Source organism: Acipenser ruthenus, chromosome 5 (genome assembly GCF_902713425.1).
Source record: "Acipenser ruthenus chromosome 5, fAciRut3.2 maternal haplotype, whole genome shotgun sequence".
NCBI classification, from domain to species: domain Eukaryota; kingdom Metazoa; phylum Chordata; class Actinopteri; order Acipenseriformes; family Acipenseridae; genus Acipenser; species Acipenser ruthenus.
The window spans coordinates 70,816,322-70,834,655 of NC_081193.1; the positions used below are offsets into that span (position 1 = coordinate 70,816,322).

At 38.6% G+C, this 18,334-nt stretch overlaps 1 protein-coding gene across 1 annotated transcript in view; it reads left to right on the forward strand.

The window, feature by feature from the left end:
• LOC117403323 (E3 ubiquitin-protein ligase pellino homolog 1) overlaps positions 1-18,334 on the forward strand; it is a 64,159-nt gene that overhangs the window by 24,166 nt on the left and 21,659 nt on the right. The window contains exons 2-4 of the mRNA XM_034005385.3: positions 6,147-6,304; positions 8,385-8,514; positions 13,738-13,839. Of these exons, the coding sequence (XP_033861276.1) occupies positions 6,228-6,304; positions 8,385-8,514; positions 13,738-13,839 (309 nt within the window). The 5' untranslated portion in view covers positions 6,147-6,227. The remainder of the gene's footprint in view (positions 1-6,146; positions 6,305-8,384; positions 8,515-13,737; positions 13,840-18,334) is intronic.

Genomic DNA, 18,334 nt, shown 5'->3' on the forward strand with positions numbered 1-18,334 from the left:
TCTCTTATGTAACTTGGGCATGTTTTTTGAGAGGAATTTCAGAAGCTAACAAAGCATTTATTTTTAAAACATTTGAAGCCATGAGCCATTTCCATATATGGCAAGGACAACAAAGTGGTTGTGATTTTGACTTTAATGTTCAACTGATCCTGAGGCATTCTGGGGAATGTAGTCTCATACTAAACCCCAGGACTACATTTTGCCTCTTTCCTCCCCCTACTCTGCCACAGTATTTCTATATTTAAAATATGTACACTTCTTTCAACTCCTCAATTCGCACTGCACAAGCCTTGCCCCGATTTCCTGAATGTACAGTGGTTATCTACATGGAAAGGGACCATAGAAAGGGGGTTAGTCAGGAGCGGACATTCTGGGCATTGCAAATGGAAAATACATGGATAAATATTGAAACAGTTGATCAAAACACACTAAAACACTCGACGGGCACAAGTTAGGGTGTGTGGAAATGGATAGATGTGGTTAAGACTATGGATTTACTAATAAACCACAGGTTTCTGTTTCTGTTTCTGTTAGAAGTTAGATGAGACTCCAGTGAATCTCTACTTCCAAAATTAAAAAAACTAAAACAAAAACCCTGAGTGTTTAGCAGTTAGAGTAGCTCAGGAACGAGGGACAAGATATTCCAACAGTGTGATGACCCGTTTAAAGTGCATTTCTCTTTGGAATCACTTGAGCCCCTGGGAGGTCCGTTTTTTCAGTGCTTTCTTTGCCTTAAACCAGCCTTGACGTGTTTTACTCCAGAGAGGTTGTTTTAAAACGAGTCTCTGCAGACACAGCTCTTAATGAATCATACTGTAGCTTTTATCAGTGTTTCCTAACTGACACTGTGACAAAGACTTTTTTCCTGTTTGTTTGCTGTTATGCTGTTTTTTTGCCTTTATTAAAAATATTATGAAAATACCTTCTAGGCTAGTTAACTCCTTTTCATATATTTATTTGTATTTATTTTCTGTTCCCTTGGCTTACAAGGGGAGTATTACTGGTTGCAGTTTCACAGACAAAGGAACTTCCAGGAAACAAGGCCTTTAGGGCAGTCAGTCAGAAGGAAGGCCCAAATTTGTTGCAGTGTCTCTGCCCCAGAGGTATAGCCTTGTACATAAAGCAAAAGAAAAAGCCTCCAAAGGATTCAGAAATTGTTTTCGTAAATACTCTGTCACTCTTTCAATAGCTTGTATCTCATTAAACAGTGTTCCAGAATCAAAATGTAAGGACACCTTTCACTTTGACCTAAGACCTAACATGGCTGACATACTGTGGTCATGTGACTTCTTGGTTTCTGCAAAATGAAGACCAAGCACTTTGAGATATTTGGTAAAAAGCTGATATTGTTGCATCATATTTGGTAAAAAGCTGTACTGAAAAGTGAATCCTTTTGGTTTTATTTATTTATTTATTTATTTTTTTTAAGATTTAAGATTTCTTAGGAAATCTCAGTTCAGGAATCTGGTTTAAGTCACAAAACTGGCCTATATTTCTTTCTTTCTTTCACTCTTTAATATAACTGATAGATAGTCTCCTGAAAAATAACTTGTATTTAAGCTGCTTACAATATCCACTTTGCTGCACGGTAAATAAAATGACCCAAGTATCCAAAACTGACAACAGTATACTGTAACAGAATTGTAAAATGTATATTTTGCCATAGTCAGTAAATGATTGAAACTAGTAAACTGAGTAACTTGAAGAAAAGGTGAACAAAAATAAGACTCTGGCAGTGACAGACTTGTAAATGATAGCAATCAAACGACTGGAGTGAATTGATGTCTCATATCATATCACAACACCCTACGTTCCATTCTTTATCCATTCTTTATTTCATATTTCATAGATAAAGAATCTCTGCTGATTGGCGGTTTTCCGTTTTTACTCGGTCCCCCGGAGCTATTGATGTGATCAATAATATGTTGTCTTTCGTTGACTATATCTGTTCTACATTTTTCATTTCTGTTTTTTATTATGGTAAATTACCGTGCTGGGTACATATTTTTTATGATATCACAACAAAAGGAATGTGCTTTTTTTTTTTTTTTTTTGGTGCATATGTATAACAATTATGTGCTATATATAACCTTACAGTACAATAATACTACAAAAAATAATGGACTGAATGATAATACCCCAAAATAATCTTAATATTTTTTTAATAAAGTAGCCGGCACAAATATAGTATTCGGCGGTGGATTGCGCCAATCGCCGGCTTATTTTGACTCCCTGCATTCATTCTCACTATTTTAACTTTGAAAATAATCGGCTATTTTTTTTAGAAGTCATTTTCACGTTTTAGCCTCTCATAGTGCTTAACACACAAAACCCGCCCCTTCAACTCTCTGATTGGTTAAATGTTGTGTCAAGACGTAACACAACTGTCATGTGGTTCCAAGATTTTCTTTTCACCAGCAACGCGCCCGTGATCTCGTCTGCTAGAAGCACAATCAATCCTTTATTGTTAAAGGCACAGTAGCACACAAGACAGACGGACTGGGTTTTTTCAGCCGGGCGACGATAGCCACTTCGCGGGGTGACCTGCTGGCTGAAAAGGCCTGGGGAGAACCCCGATATACAGTTTAAATGTTGATCAATGTGAAGTTGTCTTGAAAGAACTACTGTATACTGTATAAAGATGTTCAATTCAATCTGGGCGTTTCTTCATTATTCTGATACAGCATACCTTACGTTGATGGAGACAAACATGGTGATCCAGCGAATTATAAAATACACCTCATGTTTAAACAAGCATCTTTTGAAAAACAAGGAAGTTGCTAGACATTTAATTCCCATAGAAGAGTGAAAAACCAAGAGGTCATTTTAAACCTTTTTATTAACAGAACGTTAAGATTTTTTATTTTAAGTTGTACACGGACCCGGCAGTTAGTGTTTGTTTTTATTAGCACTATTTTCTTACATTTTTTTTCCCATGGTAATATAAAATGAAGCATAAAAATGTCAGCTTTGTGCTTAAAATAAACATTTACAATATTAAATGCTTAGTATTGCAAATAGGCCCAAACGAGTGGATGATTAGCTCAAGTTCAAAAGCTCTTGCCTTGTGTGTGCCGCACTGAAAGTATTTTGTGTGGCTTCTTTTGTAGTTTCAATGTTTAGACTTATTATTATTATTATTATTATTATTATTATTATAGCTCAAAAAACAAGAGGGAAAGGAAGGTTCCACAAAAATGGAAATTAATAAGAACAATTGAAAGTGTACATAGTTCTTTTTTTGAACTTTAACAATTAAAAGGGAGTGACTTCCTGACATAAACAAGTTGCATTTGAGATCCAAAGGAACAAGAAAAAAAAGACAGACTGTGCAACATTTATTTCAGCCCTTGTGCACAGATAAGAAAAAATAGATTTCACTTGAAACTAAATATATATTTTACCTCAACTTTATTTGACTAGATACTTGCATCAAGTTTCACAGACCCTATTTTACTGTCCTGACTTGTCAAAAAAAAAAAAAAAAAACTAATTTTGCTTGGCAGGTGCTGTGTTGTTCACTCTCAAGTATTGCCATCTGTGGGTTTGTGAAACCAGCAGTTAAAGCTTGCTTATTATTTGGTATACATTCTAGTTTCAGGTGTAATCTGAATCTTAACTTCATTCAATTTGGGTTCCTGAGCAAAAATTGCAGTGAATCCCAGATTCCTTTTTACTAGATTTTTTTTTTTTTTTACTTCTCATCACTTTCATCGCTGATATTTATATACAGATACACTGAAAAATGTAAACATGGCAACACGTCTATCGGTATTGGGAGTTTTTCACTCACTCGTCTCTGTTATACTAATGACTAGTTCTGAACAGCCCCATATAGGAGGCTGTGTGGTCCAGTGGATACAGAAATCCCAGCTCAGCCACTGACTCATTGTGTGACCCTGAGCAAGTCTCTTAACCTCCTTGTGCTCCGTCTTTCGGGTGAGACGTTGTTGTAAGTGACTCTGCAGTTGATGCATAGTTCACACACCCTAGTCTTTTATCTTGTAAAGCACTTTGTGATGGTTGTCCACTATGAAAGGCACTATATAACAATAAAGATTATTATTATTATTATTATTATTATTATTATTATTATTATTATTATTATTATTATTATTATTATATAATTCTACTGTCCTCTGCTTTTATCCTGATGCAAGTTAGTTTCTCAAATGTCTGTCTTTAACAGCACCAGAACACCTGATATAAGCAAGTTTTTGAATGCAATGTTTGATTTTGATGGTACTGTATTTGTTTAAAATACAGATGGAGGGAAAATTGTAATTGTATGGATTGTACCTCTGTATACGTCTCTGCTCACTTGCATATTTGTAAACGTGACCTAGCAGAAAATGGTAAGTTTTCTTTGCAGCACTGCATATGAAAATGCACATACACCTTTCAGAATAAACAACAATCTTTAGCTTACAACAGTAATATTAATTGTATACATATTCCATTAGTATTTACAGCTTTTGCTTCTCTGGGCCACGACCATTAATATGATTAACCAGTTTAGTGCTGTACTACTACAGTAGCATATACTGTAGGCCTAGATATTTTAGTTAGCTGAATTGTTCTGCACTAGAAGTATAGCCTTGTTTTTGTCTAACAAGACACACAGGAGATGTCCTGCTTGTCCCAGACTTCAGTCTGTATGCTTGTTTCCTTCACTGGGGAGGAAAGGTACAGGCCCAGCTTTCTGTGTAAGCTTTGCACGCAGTCCCTGTGTGTCTGTGTGCAAGTTGTGGGAGGTAGCTACAGTTGAAAGCTCACAGAATCACTTTGCTGGGTAAAGGTTAATCTGAGCACACGCATTGACTGGTTGGATAGAAGCAGAGGTATAAGAACCAAGGTGCTTGGGGATTTTCATGGGAGATTTAGGCAAGCTATGTCTTTTCACTTAAGACCACTCTGAGACTTTTTACTGGTTGGATGTATGATTTTTCACATTGCTGTTGCCTGATAATCTTATTGTTACTTCTATTAAAAGGGACTGTAGTATTGCATGATAATGATATAATTATAGATAATGGGCCAAGAATGATCACGATAATCATGTTTATCACCAGATTTATATGCTTACAAATACATAAATTCTTTGCAGTACAGCATGCACATGACGCTCCCTAAAACATGCTTACAGTACAAGGTATGACAATTTTCAGAAATGGAACAATCTTGCATGTAATATTGCTCCAACTAATAATTCACTCAAATAATGAACAAAGAAAGTCATGTATGATGATCTTCGAGTTTATATTGCAATGTCACATTTTTGATCAATTCACTGAATGTAATGTGCTTATACTATTTTACTTGAAACCTAACAATGAATTACCAGATGTCATGATTAACTATATAATGATACTAAAACATTTTTGGTAGTACTGTATAGTGATAATTGATTATCGCTCCAACTCTAATAGGGAAGTGTCTAGCCCTGATGCTTTTACAGAACCAGTTGGCACGAAGAGGTGACACTAAGGCCACCTTCCTATGTCCTGCTTTGCTTTATGAAATGAACTGATCTGAACCTGATTAGCAGATTACTGTACTGTACTGTACTGTGCTGTACTGTACTGTCTGAACTACTTGGAGCAGTCAGGTTGTAAATGATCCACCCTAAGCTGCAGACCACATGAAACCGTGAAGGTTGAGCCCTGTCAACAGCCATACAGCTGCTTTTAGATTGGTTACAGCAGTGGTGTTTCTATAGGTGTATTTACACCAGCAGGTACTGCATGATCTGTGTAATGCTTAAAACTACAGTCCTATGATTTCTGTATATGCTGAACTAAAGTGTTTGGACTGATTTTGTTTAGGAATCCCCAGCTGAAGAAATGTACCTTGGTTACTACTTGGTCAGCTGTGTGAAATAGGGTCAGAAACTCATCCTGCATGTGGTTAGTAGGAGGGCTGAATAACTAACTGGTACATATGAGTAATGAGGACTGCTCATTCTCTCTCTCTCTCTCTCTCTCTCTCTCTCTCTCTCTCTCTCTCTCTCTCTCTCTCTCTCTCTCTTTCTTTCTCTCTCTCGCACTCTCTCTCGCACTCTCTCTCTCTCTCTCTCTCTCTCTCTCTCTCTCTCTCTCTCTCTCATTCTCTAATTCTCTCTCTCTAACTCTCTCTCTCTCTCACAGAATTACCAAAATAATGACAAGACAGGACTGAGATCCAGGACAAGAGCAGTGGTTGTGGGATACTTTTCTCCAGCCAGGCTAATGTTCTCTCCTGATCAAGAAAACATCTCCGCCTCCACCAAAGTGCCTGTCAAGTACGGGGAACTCATTGTCCTGGGGTAGGTTGACACATGACTTTTGATTTTTATAATTGAGTCTAATCTGTTTTTTCATGTTGCTGATAGCTGTAATTTTGTATTTACAGCGGTGTGGGGGGCAGGTTGCATGTCACTAATATCCTTTTCCATCATACAGTAGTATGCCATACCGAGTATTTAAAGAGATATTAAGAGGGATATTAAGACAATCCTTAATGAAGTGACTGGACAGTTTTTTTGTTTTTTTTAGGCCGTGTCTGTTTTTTAAGGCTCGTTTGCAGACAGAATGGGTTCAAAATGACCTGTTTGACCTGAGCGACATTATTAAGTTAGTTTATACACTGTGAAGGCTTGTCGAGGGGAACAAACTAATTAAACAGAAAAGTTCATCAAAGTTATGATTCGAGGGGGCAATTTTGTGTGGGTGTGTTTGTGTGGCACCCACGGTAGATTACTCAAGATTGTTTTTAACTTGAACTTTAAATATGCTAAATAGACAAAGGCATCAAAAAGTTAAGTGAAGATAAGTATTTCCCCTGAACCACGATTGTTAAAACAGATTAATAGCTCTATCAGGGTTTCAGTTCTTGACACCTACCTGACATTTTGAAAGCTTTGAAAATGCAGAGATGTAAGTCTGTATTCCAGGAACCGCAAGTCAAAGTGGAACTGACATTTGCAGCACAGTTTTTAAGATTTTAAAAACAAACTTCTATTACCTGGTTGTTCGGGACCCTTTTAGGGCAATTTAAAATGAACATATTTTTCTGAAACCACAAGATTAACAAACAATCCTAGGAAAACTCCAAAAAAACAAAGACAAATTTGCATTTTGTATCGCATACAGTTTCTGACTGGTTAAGTGCTGCGGTTATGTTTTTATTTCTGTTGGTCTCTATGTTTTTAATAAATCTGCCATGGATGCTATTTCAGCTGCTCATTCTTATGAAAATATGAGAGATTGGCTTCATAGAGTACTTGCTACAAAACTGTGTTCTATGATTCACTAGGTAAAATCATATCGTAGGTCTCATGAAGAATAATTAAGCCTTTTGTGGCGGTTTTTACAAAGCTGGCAGTTTTTTATTTATTTTATATAGTTGCTGCTAACAACACAAAATAAACTGCCATTTGAAGTTTTTAAATGGACAGTTTCTGTGTGGGACTTTTTAGATGATGTTGACTTTACCGTTTGGCCTAAAATGTATCTTCTGTTTTTAAATAACAAGTGTTAAGGTTCTTTTAATTAATAAATAGTTTCTTTGGGGTGATATCTGGGAAGCCTTCAGCGATTTACCAAACATTTTCCCTGATGAGTAACAGCTGCAAGATAGAATTGTAAAAGTATGGCCTTTGTGTTGTGGTGGTGTTGTTTTTTTTTATCAGGAAATCCTTTTATTAAGATGGATGCATCTTGTTTTAGAGTGACCTGTGAGTTACTGTATAACAAGGGCTTCCTTTGCTGAATACAGGCAGTAGTGGCAGGACTTGCTGTTTCAGCCCACGTGTTGATATGTTTCGCACAGTAGTTGCAATGATAGGGGGGCATTACAAACTGGTCTTGACTGTCCTGGACTGAAGCAGCTGCATCCGTAGTCTGGCAGGACCTGTAACATTTCCTCCTTTTGTAGTTGTGAAATTAGTATTTTAACATGAAGCATTCCCTTGACCTACTCATCCTATGAAACACAACACTAAAAGATGATTACCAGGTTCTACCTCATCTGTAAATGATCCTGACAGAACTTTTTTGCTTTAAAGAGCACTGTTCCTTTTCAGCAACAGTCTTGCATTCTCTTTTTTTTTTTTTTTTTTTAATTTTTAATAAGGATTCTGTCAAGAAGTGGCATGATGTGCTTTTCCTCCCTAATTTAATCTTTTGGGCATTACAAAATAGGAAAATATTGACACGCACAATGTCACACTTTATATCTGAAAAAACTTTACTAATTATTAAAGTGATGAAACTTCACATTAACATTATTTAGGATACTTATTGCGACGATCGGATTGGGGAGATATATGGAGGTGTCTCACTCTTTTTCACTTGCCATTAAGCTACTGTGCATTGTATCTAACCTCTTCTATTTGTGTTTTTCAGATACAATGGTTCTCTACCAAATGGAGACAGAGGCAGACGGAAAAGCCGGTTTGGTTTATGCAAAAGACCAAAAGCCAATGGGGTAAAGCCTAGCACCGTGCATGTTGCCTGTACACCTCAGGCAGCCAAGGTGAGTGTGCAGCACAGACCTCTACTCGGCAGTTGTAAGTTCTATTGCCATCTGTTCAGAGAGTGAGTTCAGATGTTACAATGAGTCGTCTGCAAATGGCACAACAGCTTGAGTGAGACCCTTTGGTTTTTATCAACTGATAACCTCTCAAAGAATTTAATATTTTGAATCTGACATCGCCCTTCAGTTAGGCCTGAGATGGGGACATGTAACTTTTTTTTGGTTTTATGAAGATCTAACGCTACAAGATATTGTGTCATAATACATAGCTGTATTCTATGATTATCACTGTAAAGTTCAAATTTCTGTACAAGAAAAAGGAGGCCTTTTGTGCCAGTTAGTTTTTAAAGCTGCAGCTGCACAGTGTCGAAGCCTCTTATCCCAGACACCATTTCAGGTAGTGACTTCATATTTTCAGGTTTATATAAATACCATCCTACCTGTGTTGTCTGAAAAAAAATGTAACTTTTTTTTTTATTTTCATCCCATATCAGGGATACAGACCACACACTTTGACATCGTTTATTACAGTTCGTATATAGCTGTTTTCTACGATTTTTTTCTGTTATGTTACCTTGCAGGTGTTGGCTTGTCAAAATGAACCATTTGCTAAATAAATATATACATTTTTAATGTTAAATCTGCACTTCCCTATAATGGGGATCGGTTTTACAGTAAAATAAAATTCCTTGGTATCTATTTACCAGTTTGTTCTTCTGTATATCCCCTTTTATCTGGAGAGTAGTTTTAACTGTTTTGAAGATCAACATAATTTCATCATCTCGCACCCCTCCCCCATTGAAACCTGCTTGCCATTTTCATTCTGAGAATCAAATATAGGCATCCTCCTCTTCAGTCATTTTATAGCTCAGAAAACTAAACTGAATTCTGAAAAGGTGCTTTTTCCAGTCATTAACATTCAAGCAGTTTATAAATGTTTGATATTATTGGGGTTTTTTTTATAACTAATTAGGGCCCATGCATACAAATTAAAAAGCGTTACCATGATTGTAATTAAAACAACAACCAACAGTATTTCATTTTGAGTAAGTAGCGGGATTCTGAAAAATATAGCGTTACACATCCCCACGTGTTGCTACAACTGTTTAAATATATCTGTCATTTCATTGTTAACATCCTGACAACTTTTTACCCTTACAACTTTAAAGTCTGCTTCAAAGCTCTTTTCAAAATGTCCGCTCTAGTCCACTGATTGTAAGTATTATTGCCCACATTGTCAAGCAGGTAACACAACACTAACAATCCATGATGTGGTATGGAACAGGAAATCCAGAGAATTTCTTACGGGGGATGTTTTTATTTATTTTTATTTTTTATACAACTTATTTTATTGCTCTTCCTGCAGTGATTTAAAGGACAGATCTCAAACCCCAGTGTGCTAGAGCAGACACTTTCAAATGCAAGCATTTTCCATTGCTAAAAGCCTGCCTATGGTCACGGCCCGTAATAACCCTAATTTCCTCCCTAAAAGCATCTCTGCTTTTCATGTCAACCAGTCACTGGAGTTGAAGGCTTTTCAGCCACCACCTTTCCAATCTGACAGGGACAGTAAGTTTCACATGCTCTGCCCAGTTGGGGCATTAGCGTACTATGTTGAGCGGACTCTGGGTTGGCATCAAACAGAGCAACTCTTTATCTGCTTTGAGTCTGTTCTTTGGACAAGCCCGGTCCAAAAAGTGGATTGTGGACACTGCCCGGATTGCCTATGATCAACCCAACCTGCTCTCACCAGAGGTGGTCACTGGTCATTCCACAAGAAGTCATTATTCCTGGGTGCCTCTGTCTCTGACATATGCAGTGCTGCAGTATAGGCAACCCTCTACCCATACTGTTCACCAGGTTCTATAGACTGAATGTCTTAGATGCACAAAGGTTTTGGGACCACAGTGCTAAGGGCAGCCACTCAGTCTAGCCTTTGATACACTGTGACCGGGAAAGACTCGTCGCTGGTTCTTGCGCTAATGTGTGCAGCTGGGATGCAGAACAGTTGACGTGTTGCTGGGCAACCAATTGAGCAGGTAGGCTCGTCTGGCGCTGGGCTGATCGGGAGGTCTGGGTTGGCTGGGTGGCGTGCCCGGAGAGGCTGCACGGAGCTCAAAAAGTGTCTGCGCCACAGCTCGAGGCTACTGCACGACCATTGCTACACAGATGGGTGCTGAGCGAAGCTTACGCTTGTTAACAGCGTGGAGGAGAAAGCGCTCTGCAGGATTAACTACTACATAACCCTTCAACTGCAAGACGGTGCTCGTGAAGGTATTGCCCAGCCGAGGCTGTTTGAGGCAGGAGTCGCCGTGAGGATGCCGGGACTCCGGGAGCCCAGAAGTATGTTAGTTTAGGGGAGGTTGATCCCAAATGGTGTAATGAGAGGGTTTTCGTAGTGAGTGTAGTAGGTTCCTGGAGCAGAATGTCTCTTTTAGTGAGGCTAGCACGCGCCTTGTGTGGCAAACCTTTATTTTTAACTTGGTTTTGTTTTCTTTATTAACTCTAGAACCGCTGAGATTTCGGACTACCTACAACCGCCCGCAAAATGTGAGGCTCCATTTTAAAACAAAAAACAAACAATGAAAATGAAAAACAAACAATCGGATACAACTTAATATTTTTATTTATGAACATCATACATAACATTTTCAGAGCAGAAACACCGTATTTACATTGAAAATTAAATGAGCACATATACATAAACATGAAAAACTAATAAAATCAACTTTACGCAATAAACTTCTGTGTAAACAGGTGTAGAAAGCTGTATGCACATATAAAATTATAAAACATAAATAATTAGTGATAAAAAGAGCATAAAACACAAATATAACATAACTTATGCAGAAGTTCTGTTTTTAATGCATTTAGCAACCTGGCATTGTCTTTTATTCCGTGTGCCAGTGGGTGCAGCGCTGGCTGAAGGTTGAGGGATTTGCCAGCCGGCTTTCGTGTCTCTTATCAAAATTTTCTGCCGTAGCTCCAGGGCTAGCTGCAAAATGAGGTCCCTCCGAGTAATTGTGTTGCCGGTGCACTCCTTGTACAAAACCAAAGCATTGATGGCTGCCAGGTCCAAAACATTATAAAAAACAGCCACAGACCACCTGCGAGTACCACCTTTGACAGAATACAGCCGTGCCATTTGATCCAGTATATCCACAACGAACTTCGTTGTGTTGTAAAATGCAACAGTCTCTGGCTTTCGTTTAGCATCAGATTTTGATTTTATTACAAAGCCCAGACTAAATTGTCAGCTATATTGTATTGATTTCAGTATGCCACATAAACTGCGGGTCTGGTGGTTGAAGAAGTAAGTGCTTATATTGTATTCATTTTTATGATTCTGCAGCTGAAACACTGTATGGGAATTTAATTCAAATATTTAGTAACACTTAAGAACGGACATGTACGAGATATTCACATACGCAGAGATATTTAAATTTGAATTGCAAAAGCCGTTCAAAAAGCGGCTATGGCGGTGCTAGTGTTAAATGTAACACTAGGGCTACCATTGCTGGTACCCTAGTGTCAGCACTTGTGTTTATTAAATCTGCGTGCCTGTGCGGAGCATCAACACCCAATGCACTGTCTGCCTCAGTATTGTTCAGTCACAACCCACAAACGTAACATTTCACCCTGTTACGTACACATACTGTATACCATATTGTGGGTTTACCCTACACATTTTCTCTAGTTTCTGTACACTAGATCTCATAGATTCCCCAAACCTTGTTTTTTTTTAATACCAGAGTGCTAAGGACAGCTATTAAGTCTACCCTTTACAGCACACACACTGAGGTGCAGGTTCTCCCCTCACTTTTTTAGTTTCTATGGACCAGTACATCATGGGTCCTCAAAACCTGTGTTTTGGGACCAGAGTGCTAAGGGCAGCCTCCAGGACTACCCTTTTTAGCACATCTGCCAGTGCTGCAAGTCCTGCACTTGTAACAAATTGAGTATACTATCCCAATCGGTAATGGAATAACATTTCATACTTGAAAGTGAACGTTAGGTTATATATCATAACCCTGGTTCCCTGAAATATAAGTGTTATCATTACCTTTCGAGGTTGCTGCGTTCACTCCAACACAGCAAGCCTGAAGAGAAAATTGATCCCTCCTGCTTAAGGCACTTTAATCCCCTCGGGAGCAGGGACTTTGTGCTTGACACAGAGGGGGCTTATACGAGCAGCTTTGACATAAGTACTCACGGAAAATCGGTCTCTGCAGAGGTATATCCCAATCTGTAATGGATAACGTGGGTCATGGGTTCAATCCCAGGTGGGGGACGATGCTGCTGTACCCTTGAGCAAGGTACTTTACCTAACTTGCTCCAGTAAAAACCCAACTGTATAAATGGGTAATTGTATGTAAAAATAATGTGATATCTGTATAATGTATAATGTAATAATGTGATATCTTGTAACAATTGTAAGTCGCCCTGGATAAGGGCGTCTGCTAAGAAATAAATAATAATAATAATAACATTTCTATTTCAGGGAACCAGTGTTATGAAATATAACCTTCAGTTTGTCTTTTACCTGGTCCACACTCAAGTCTTTTCAAGATTATTCCAATTACTATAGCAGCTGCTGAAACATGTTTACTGAAAACAGATGCCATCTTAAAATTGCTTAAAATAATTGGCAGTTGTCCAGTGTGCTTGTGGCACGTTTAGCAACTGCAGTTCAGTTGTCGATTTTTTTGTTGTCAACTACAATTAGCAATAGGGATTTGCTTGTGTATTGCCAGCCTTAGATTCTGTAGAGAACAGCAAGCCACACAAATCCAAGCAGCTGCTTCACTTGTTTCACTGGGAAGGTTAAATTAGCCTGATCAACATCAATGACTCCCACCTGTGGAGCGCTTGATCAAAATAATGAGTTTGTGCAGCTCTAGTGAGTTGAAACAAAAAACTGTTGATATAAAAAAATAGCCATTAAAATAACATAAATGAGGAAAGTGGGAGATTATATTTGGTTTACTTTTTAACTTTTTCCCCTGGTATGTATGACCTTGTTTTTTCTTTGCTACTTGCCTTATATAACTGAAGTAGGCAACAGGTCACAGTAGGCACTGTCACGGTTTTGTTATGTACCATTTTACGTTCCCAAAACTCTCCATGCCAGTGATATTGTCTGTTTTCAGAGGGAATATTTTCCTGTCCCACAGTTTCTGTGAAACAGGGTGGCATGACATCAGTATGATTTTGTATTTGCAGGCGATCAGCAACAAGGACCAGCACAGTATCTCTTATACACTGTCTCGAGCTCAGACTGTGGTTGTGGAGTACACACATGACAACAATACAGATATGTTTCAGGTAAGTCAATACAAATTCCAGGTAAGGTTCAAATCCCACCTCAGCCACTGACTCATTGTGTGACCCTGAGCAAGTCACTTAACCTCCTTGCGCTCAGTCTTTCGGGTGAGACGTAATTGTAAGTGACTCTGCAGCTGATGCATAGTTCACACACCCTGGTCTCTGTAAGTCGTCTTGGATAAAGGCATCTCCTAATAAACAAACAATTACGCTGTTGTATCATACAAAACTGACATGAAACAGTGTTGTTGTAGATTAACCACGGAGCTCGTTCATTGTGCTGCACACTGTATAATACTTAAGATGGCGTCTCTGTCGTACACACACCACCACTCACTTACGGCATCACACATCCTGGCAACAGCAAGCATGACACAACACTCCACAGCATTATCTAGGGTGACCACCCGTCCCGAATTGGGCGGGAGAGTCCTGAAATGCAAACACCAGGTCCCGGTCCCGGGCTGCATGACTGCGGGACGGCATTTGTCCCGGATTCCCTTGACACAGTTCAAACTTACCGCTTAGCCAACGTTCAACCATAGGGGAGACCGAGGTTGGTTGTCAAACTTTTTACTCTTTTATTATTTTCCTCAATCTGGTGACATTCTGCAAGGTTATTCTGCAAGGTTATTCCTCATTATATTAAAGAATAACTCTTCACGTACAAACTGATGTTTTTTATTTCAGCATAACTTTATTCCAACGGTTGAAAATGCGCCAGACACTTGTGACAATCTGCCCCATACCGAAATGAAATATGTGCTAGCCTTTATGTTCGATGGAATTTACCTAAAATTACAAGATGGTCGAGTTCCAGACAATAAAACACACGTCAATGTTAGTATCACATGCCTGCGCCAGTTATGAGTAGTGTGACAACCAACCCGTTTGACAACCAACCTCGGTCTCCTCTAGCAACCACACTGGAGTGCAAAGTCCCGCCCCTACAATGTCATTCACAATGCTTTACACAGCCACAGAATGATTGACACATTGTGCAGCCAATCTAAGAACGTATTGTCCCAGTGTCATGTGACCATATCCTCCATGTTCCCCAACGGCTGACACTGCTTTGGCGGTGCAGACAGAAAACAAAATATAATGCATACACAGCAGTATATTATTATTTTAATTTCAAAGCAGACAGTGTTTTTTTAAATGCGAAATGACTCCATAAGTGGAAGAGAGACTGATACCTATAGTGAAACGTCAGACTCGGAAAAAGAAGGACCCTCAGCCTCGGCCTCTTCCACAACGCCACCTAAGAAAAAAAGTAAGCGCCTGTGTAACTTCAGAGAGGAGTGGGTTAGGTCATACACGTGGATTTGGAAAAAATCCCAAAATTCAACTAAAGTTTTTTGTACATTATGTAGAAGAGAGTTTTGAATTGGACACAAAAGTGAAAACGATATCAAGAAGCATTCAAAGTCAGACGGACACAAAGCGAATGTTGTGTCTGATACCAGACAGACACTGATGACTGCATTTGCTGTGAAATCAAATGATGTAGACCGTATAAAGAAATGTACAGCAGCAGAGATAACCACGGTTTACCACACAAACCAACATCACCATTCTTATCAATCTTTAGACTGCACAAACAAGCTAGTTAGCAGTGTGTTTAGCGATTCAGACACGGCAACGAAAATATTGTGCGGACCCACAAAAGCTGTGTCCATAACTGAAAATGTACTTCCCCCATACAGCATAGAGCTTATGCTAAACGAATTAAAGAAGCCCTACGTGTTTTACAGTGTGTCTTCTGATGCATCAAATAAAGGAAACACTAAGCTCTTCCCCGTTGCTCTGAGGTATTTTGTACCAACACAGGGTATTCAGACAGGTCTGTTGGATTTTTACAGTGACCACGATGAGGCAACAGTTGCAATTTCAGAGACGCTAAAGCGTGTGCTAGATTCTAACGGGCTTGACTTATCACTCATGTCTGCCTACTGTGCTGACAATGCCAGCGTGAATTATGGAAAACACCATTCAGTGTATCAGTTGCTTAAAAAAGAAAACAGTGGGCTCGTAGCTGCCAACTGCTCAGCATACATAACCCACAACTGTGCAAAGTTTGCTGCTGATGATAAACTGGAATATGATGTGGAGAGTGATCATTAAAATTTTCAACCACTTTTCAGTTTCAGCAAAGAGAGCAGAGAACTTAAGGGAGACTTTAGAATTTGTTGAGATAGAGTGGGTCGAGATAGTAAGACACATATCAACTCGATGGCTTTCTCTTGCTCCAGCTGTAGACAGGATGTTGAAGTCCTGGCCAGCGATCAAATCATATTTCCAGTCACTGGGAAAGGAAGAGTACCCCAACACTATCTGGAAGTTCATAGCAGATGAAACTGGTGCGCAAGCTACTGCTACATCCATTCCAGAGCTCTACATGATGTTTCTGCAGAATGTGTTGCAAATTTTCCAAGAAACAGTTCTTGAACTTGAAAAACAGGATCTGAACATCACTAGTTTGTACCGTACAATGCTATCATTAAGAAACAAACTACAGAGAAGGAAAGAAGACAAATTATTCAGCTATTTGGTGAATACAGGTCTGAAAAACCTGACAGACAATGATGCAAAAAAGACGGACCAGGATCTGCTCTGTTTTTACGACAGAGCGCTAAACTATCTTGAAAAGTGGTTTGTCTTCTCTGATGCCAATCTTTTAAAAACGTTTGACGTACTGTCTCTGGAGGAGGTTTTCCCGTTGAGCTGGGAAGGCTTGTGCAAAGTTGCAGAGACCCTGAATTTGGCAGATTCCTTAACGATTGATTTTGATGAACTATACGAAGAATTTTCACGCATTGCTCCGATACTTAGCTGTGTTACAGAGACCAGTATGGCCACTGACCAAAAATGGAACAATATGTTTGACAAGGCAGGCCCTGCTGCTTAGCAGAATTTGAAACATCTTTTGAAAATGGTTTATTTTGTATTCGGCATACCTTGCTCTAATGCAGGGGTGGGCAATTCCGGTCCTGGAACTTTGCCCTAAATTACTTAATTGGACCAATTATTACCAATTATTGGTCTAATTAAGTAATTTAGAACACAGTTGGAACAAAAGACAGGAGGGACACTGGCCCTCCAGGACCGGAATTGCCCACCCCTGCTCTAATGCCTACGCTGAGAGGGCATTCAGTTTGATGAACACGATATGGACAGATCAAAGAAACCGGTGTTCTGTGGATCTGGTAAAAGCTGAACTGCAAGTAAAATTAAACTACCGGTTCTCTTGCCTTGAGTTCTACCAATTTGTCAGATCAAATGCCAAACTCTTGGAATCTCCGAGATCTGATAGGAAGTACACATTTAAATCGAAATGAACACTGCTGGTTTTATTTTAATTTTATTATTATTTTCACATTTTCTGGAGAACTGTACCTTGTATTGCAAAAAAAAAAAAAAAAATCTCAACTTTTGAAAAACAATCTGAAGGATTAAAGTCCAGGGAAGAACGACACATTGATAAGTTGACATATTTTTTTTAATTACCTTTATTAAATATAAAATGTGTACATATACAATACCCTCCCCCCCCCCCCCCCCCCCCCCCTTCATTATTTTTTTTATTATTTTTTTTTTAATGTTTTTTTTAAATGCTAGGTGTCCCGTTTTTGTATTTTGAAAAGGTGGTCACCCTAACGACATCAGGCAACATGTAACCCAGTAACCACAACAGCATTGAACATTGCTTGGCATGTCGAAAAATACGGGGGTCTGATCAGCATTTCCGATCTGTCCAAGCTGGTACTGTTTGTCAGAAATGCTGAAATTGTAAACGTTTCTCTTGGAATTCCTCAGGAACCTTGGTTTGTTTTTTTTCTGCATTGCTGTTTGTGTTCTCGGGTAGTCACGTCTTTTGTTGGCAATTTTAATACACGCATCACTATACTGTACTCCAATTTAAGACGCAGGCTATTTTTGAGAAGCAAAAAATGGTTAAAGCATGTCTTAAATTCGAGGGAATACAGTAATTTAGTTTGACAGTTTATTAACATTAAGTTAACCCTAAGTAAGGCCCATTATTTTTGCCTCTGCCATTGCGATAGCCCAAAACACACCTGCCAGCTAATTTCATAGTACATAGTGATTTAAGCTTTTTGACCGTGTTTTGTTTTAGTTTTATTAATGTTAGTTTGTTACTTTATTAACATCCACTTACCTATTGTTTTGCTTTTACTTATTCAGTTAATTTCATATGTTGATGCACATATATGTATTTATGTATTTGTATTTATTTATTGATTTCATATTGAGTCTCGTGGCTAACTCTGTCTTAGAGAACACTTCGGCTAAGAGAACACTTCTCTTGCTTCCCGAGGGGTGTTCTCTTAGCTGAAGACTTCTGTATTTATAAATGTTTTCATGTTCTTCAATAATAAAAATTAAAATTCTGACTTCCTGTCATTTTATCTGCTTGTACTTAATTGTCTGTATATAATTGTAGATCATACACTTTAAATTTGACTCTGTTGTT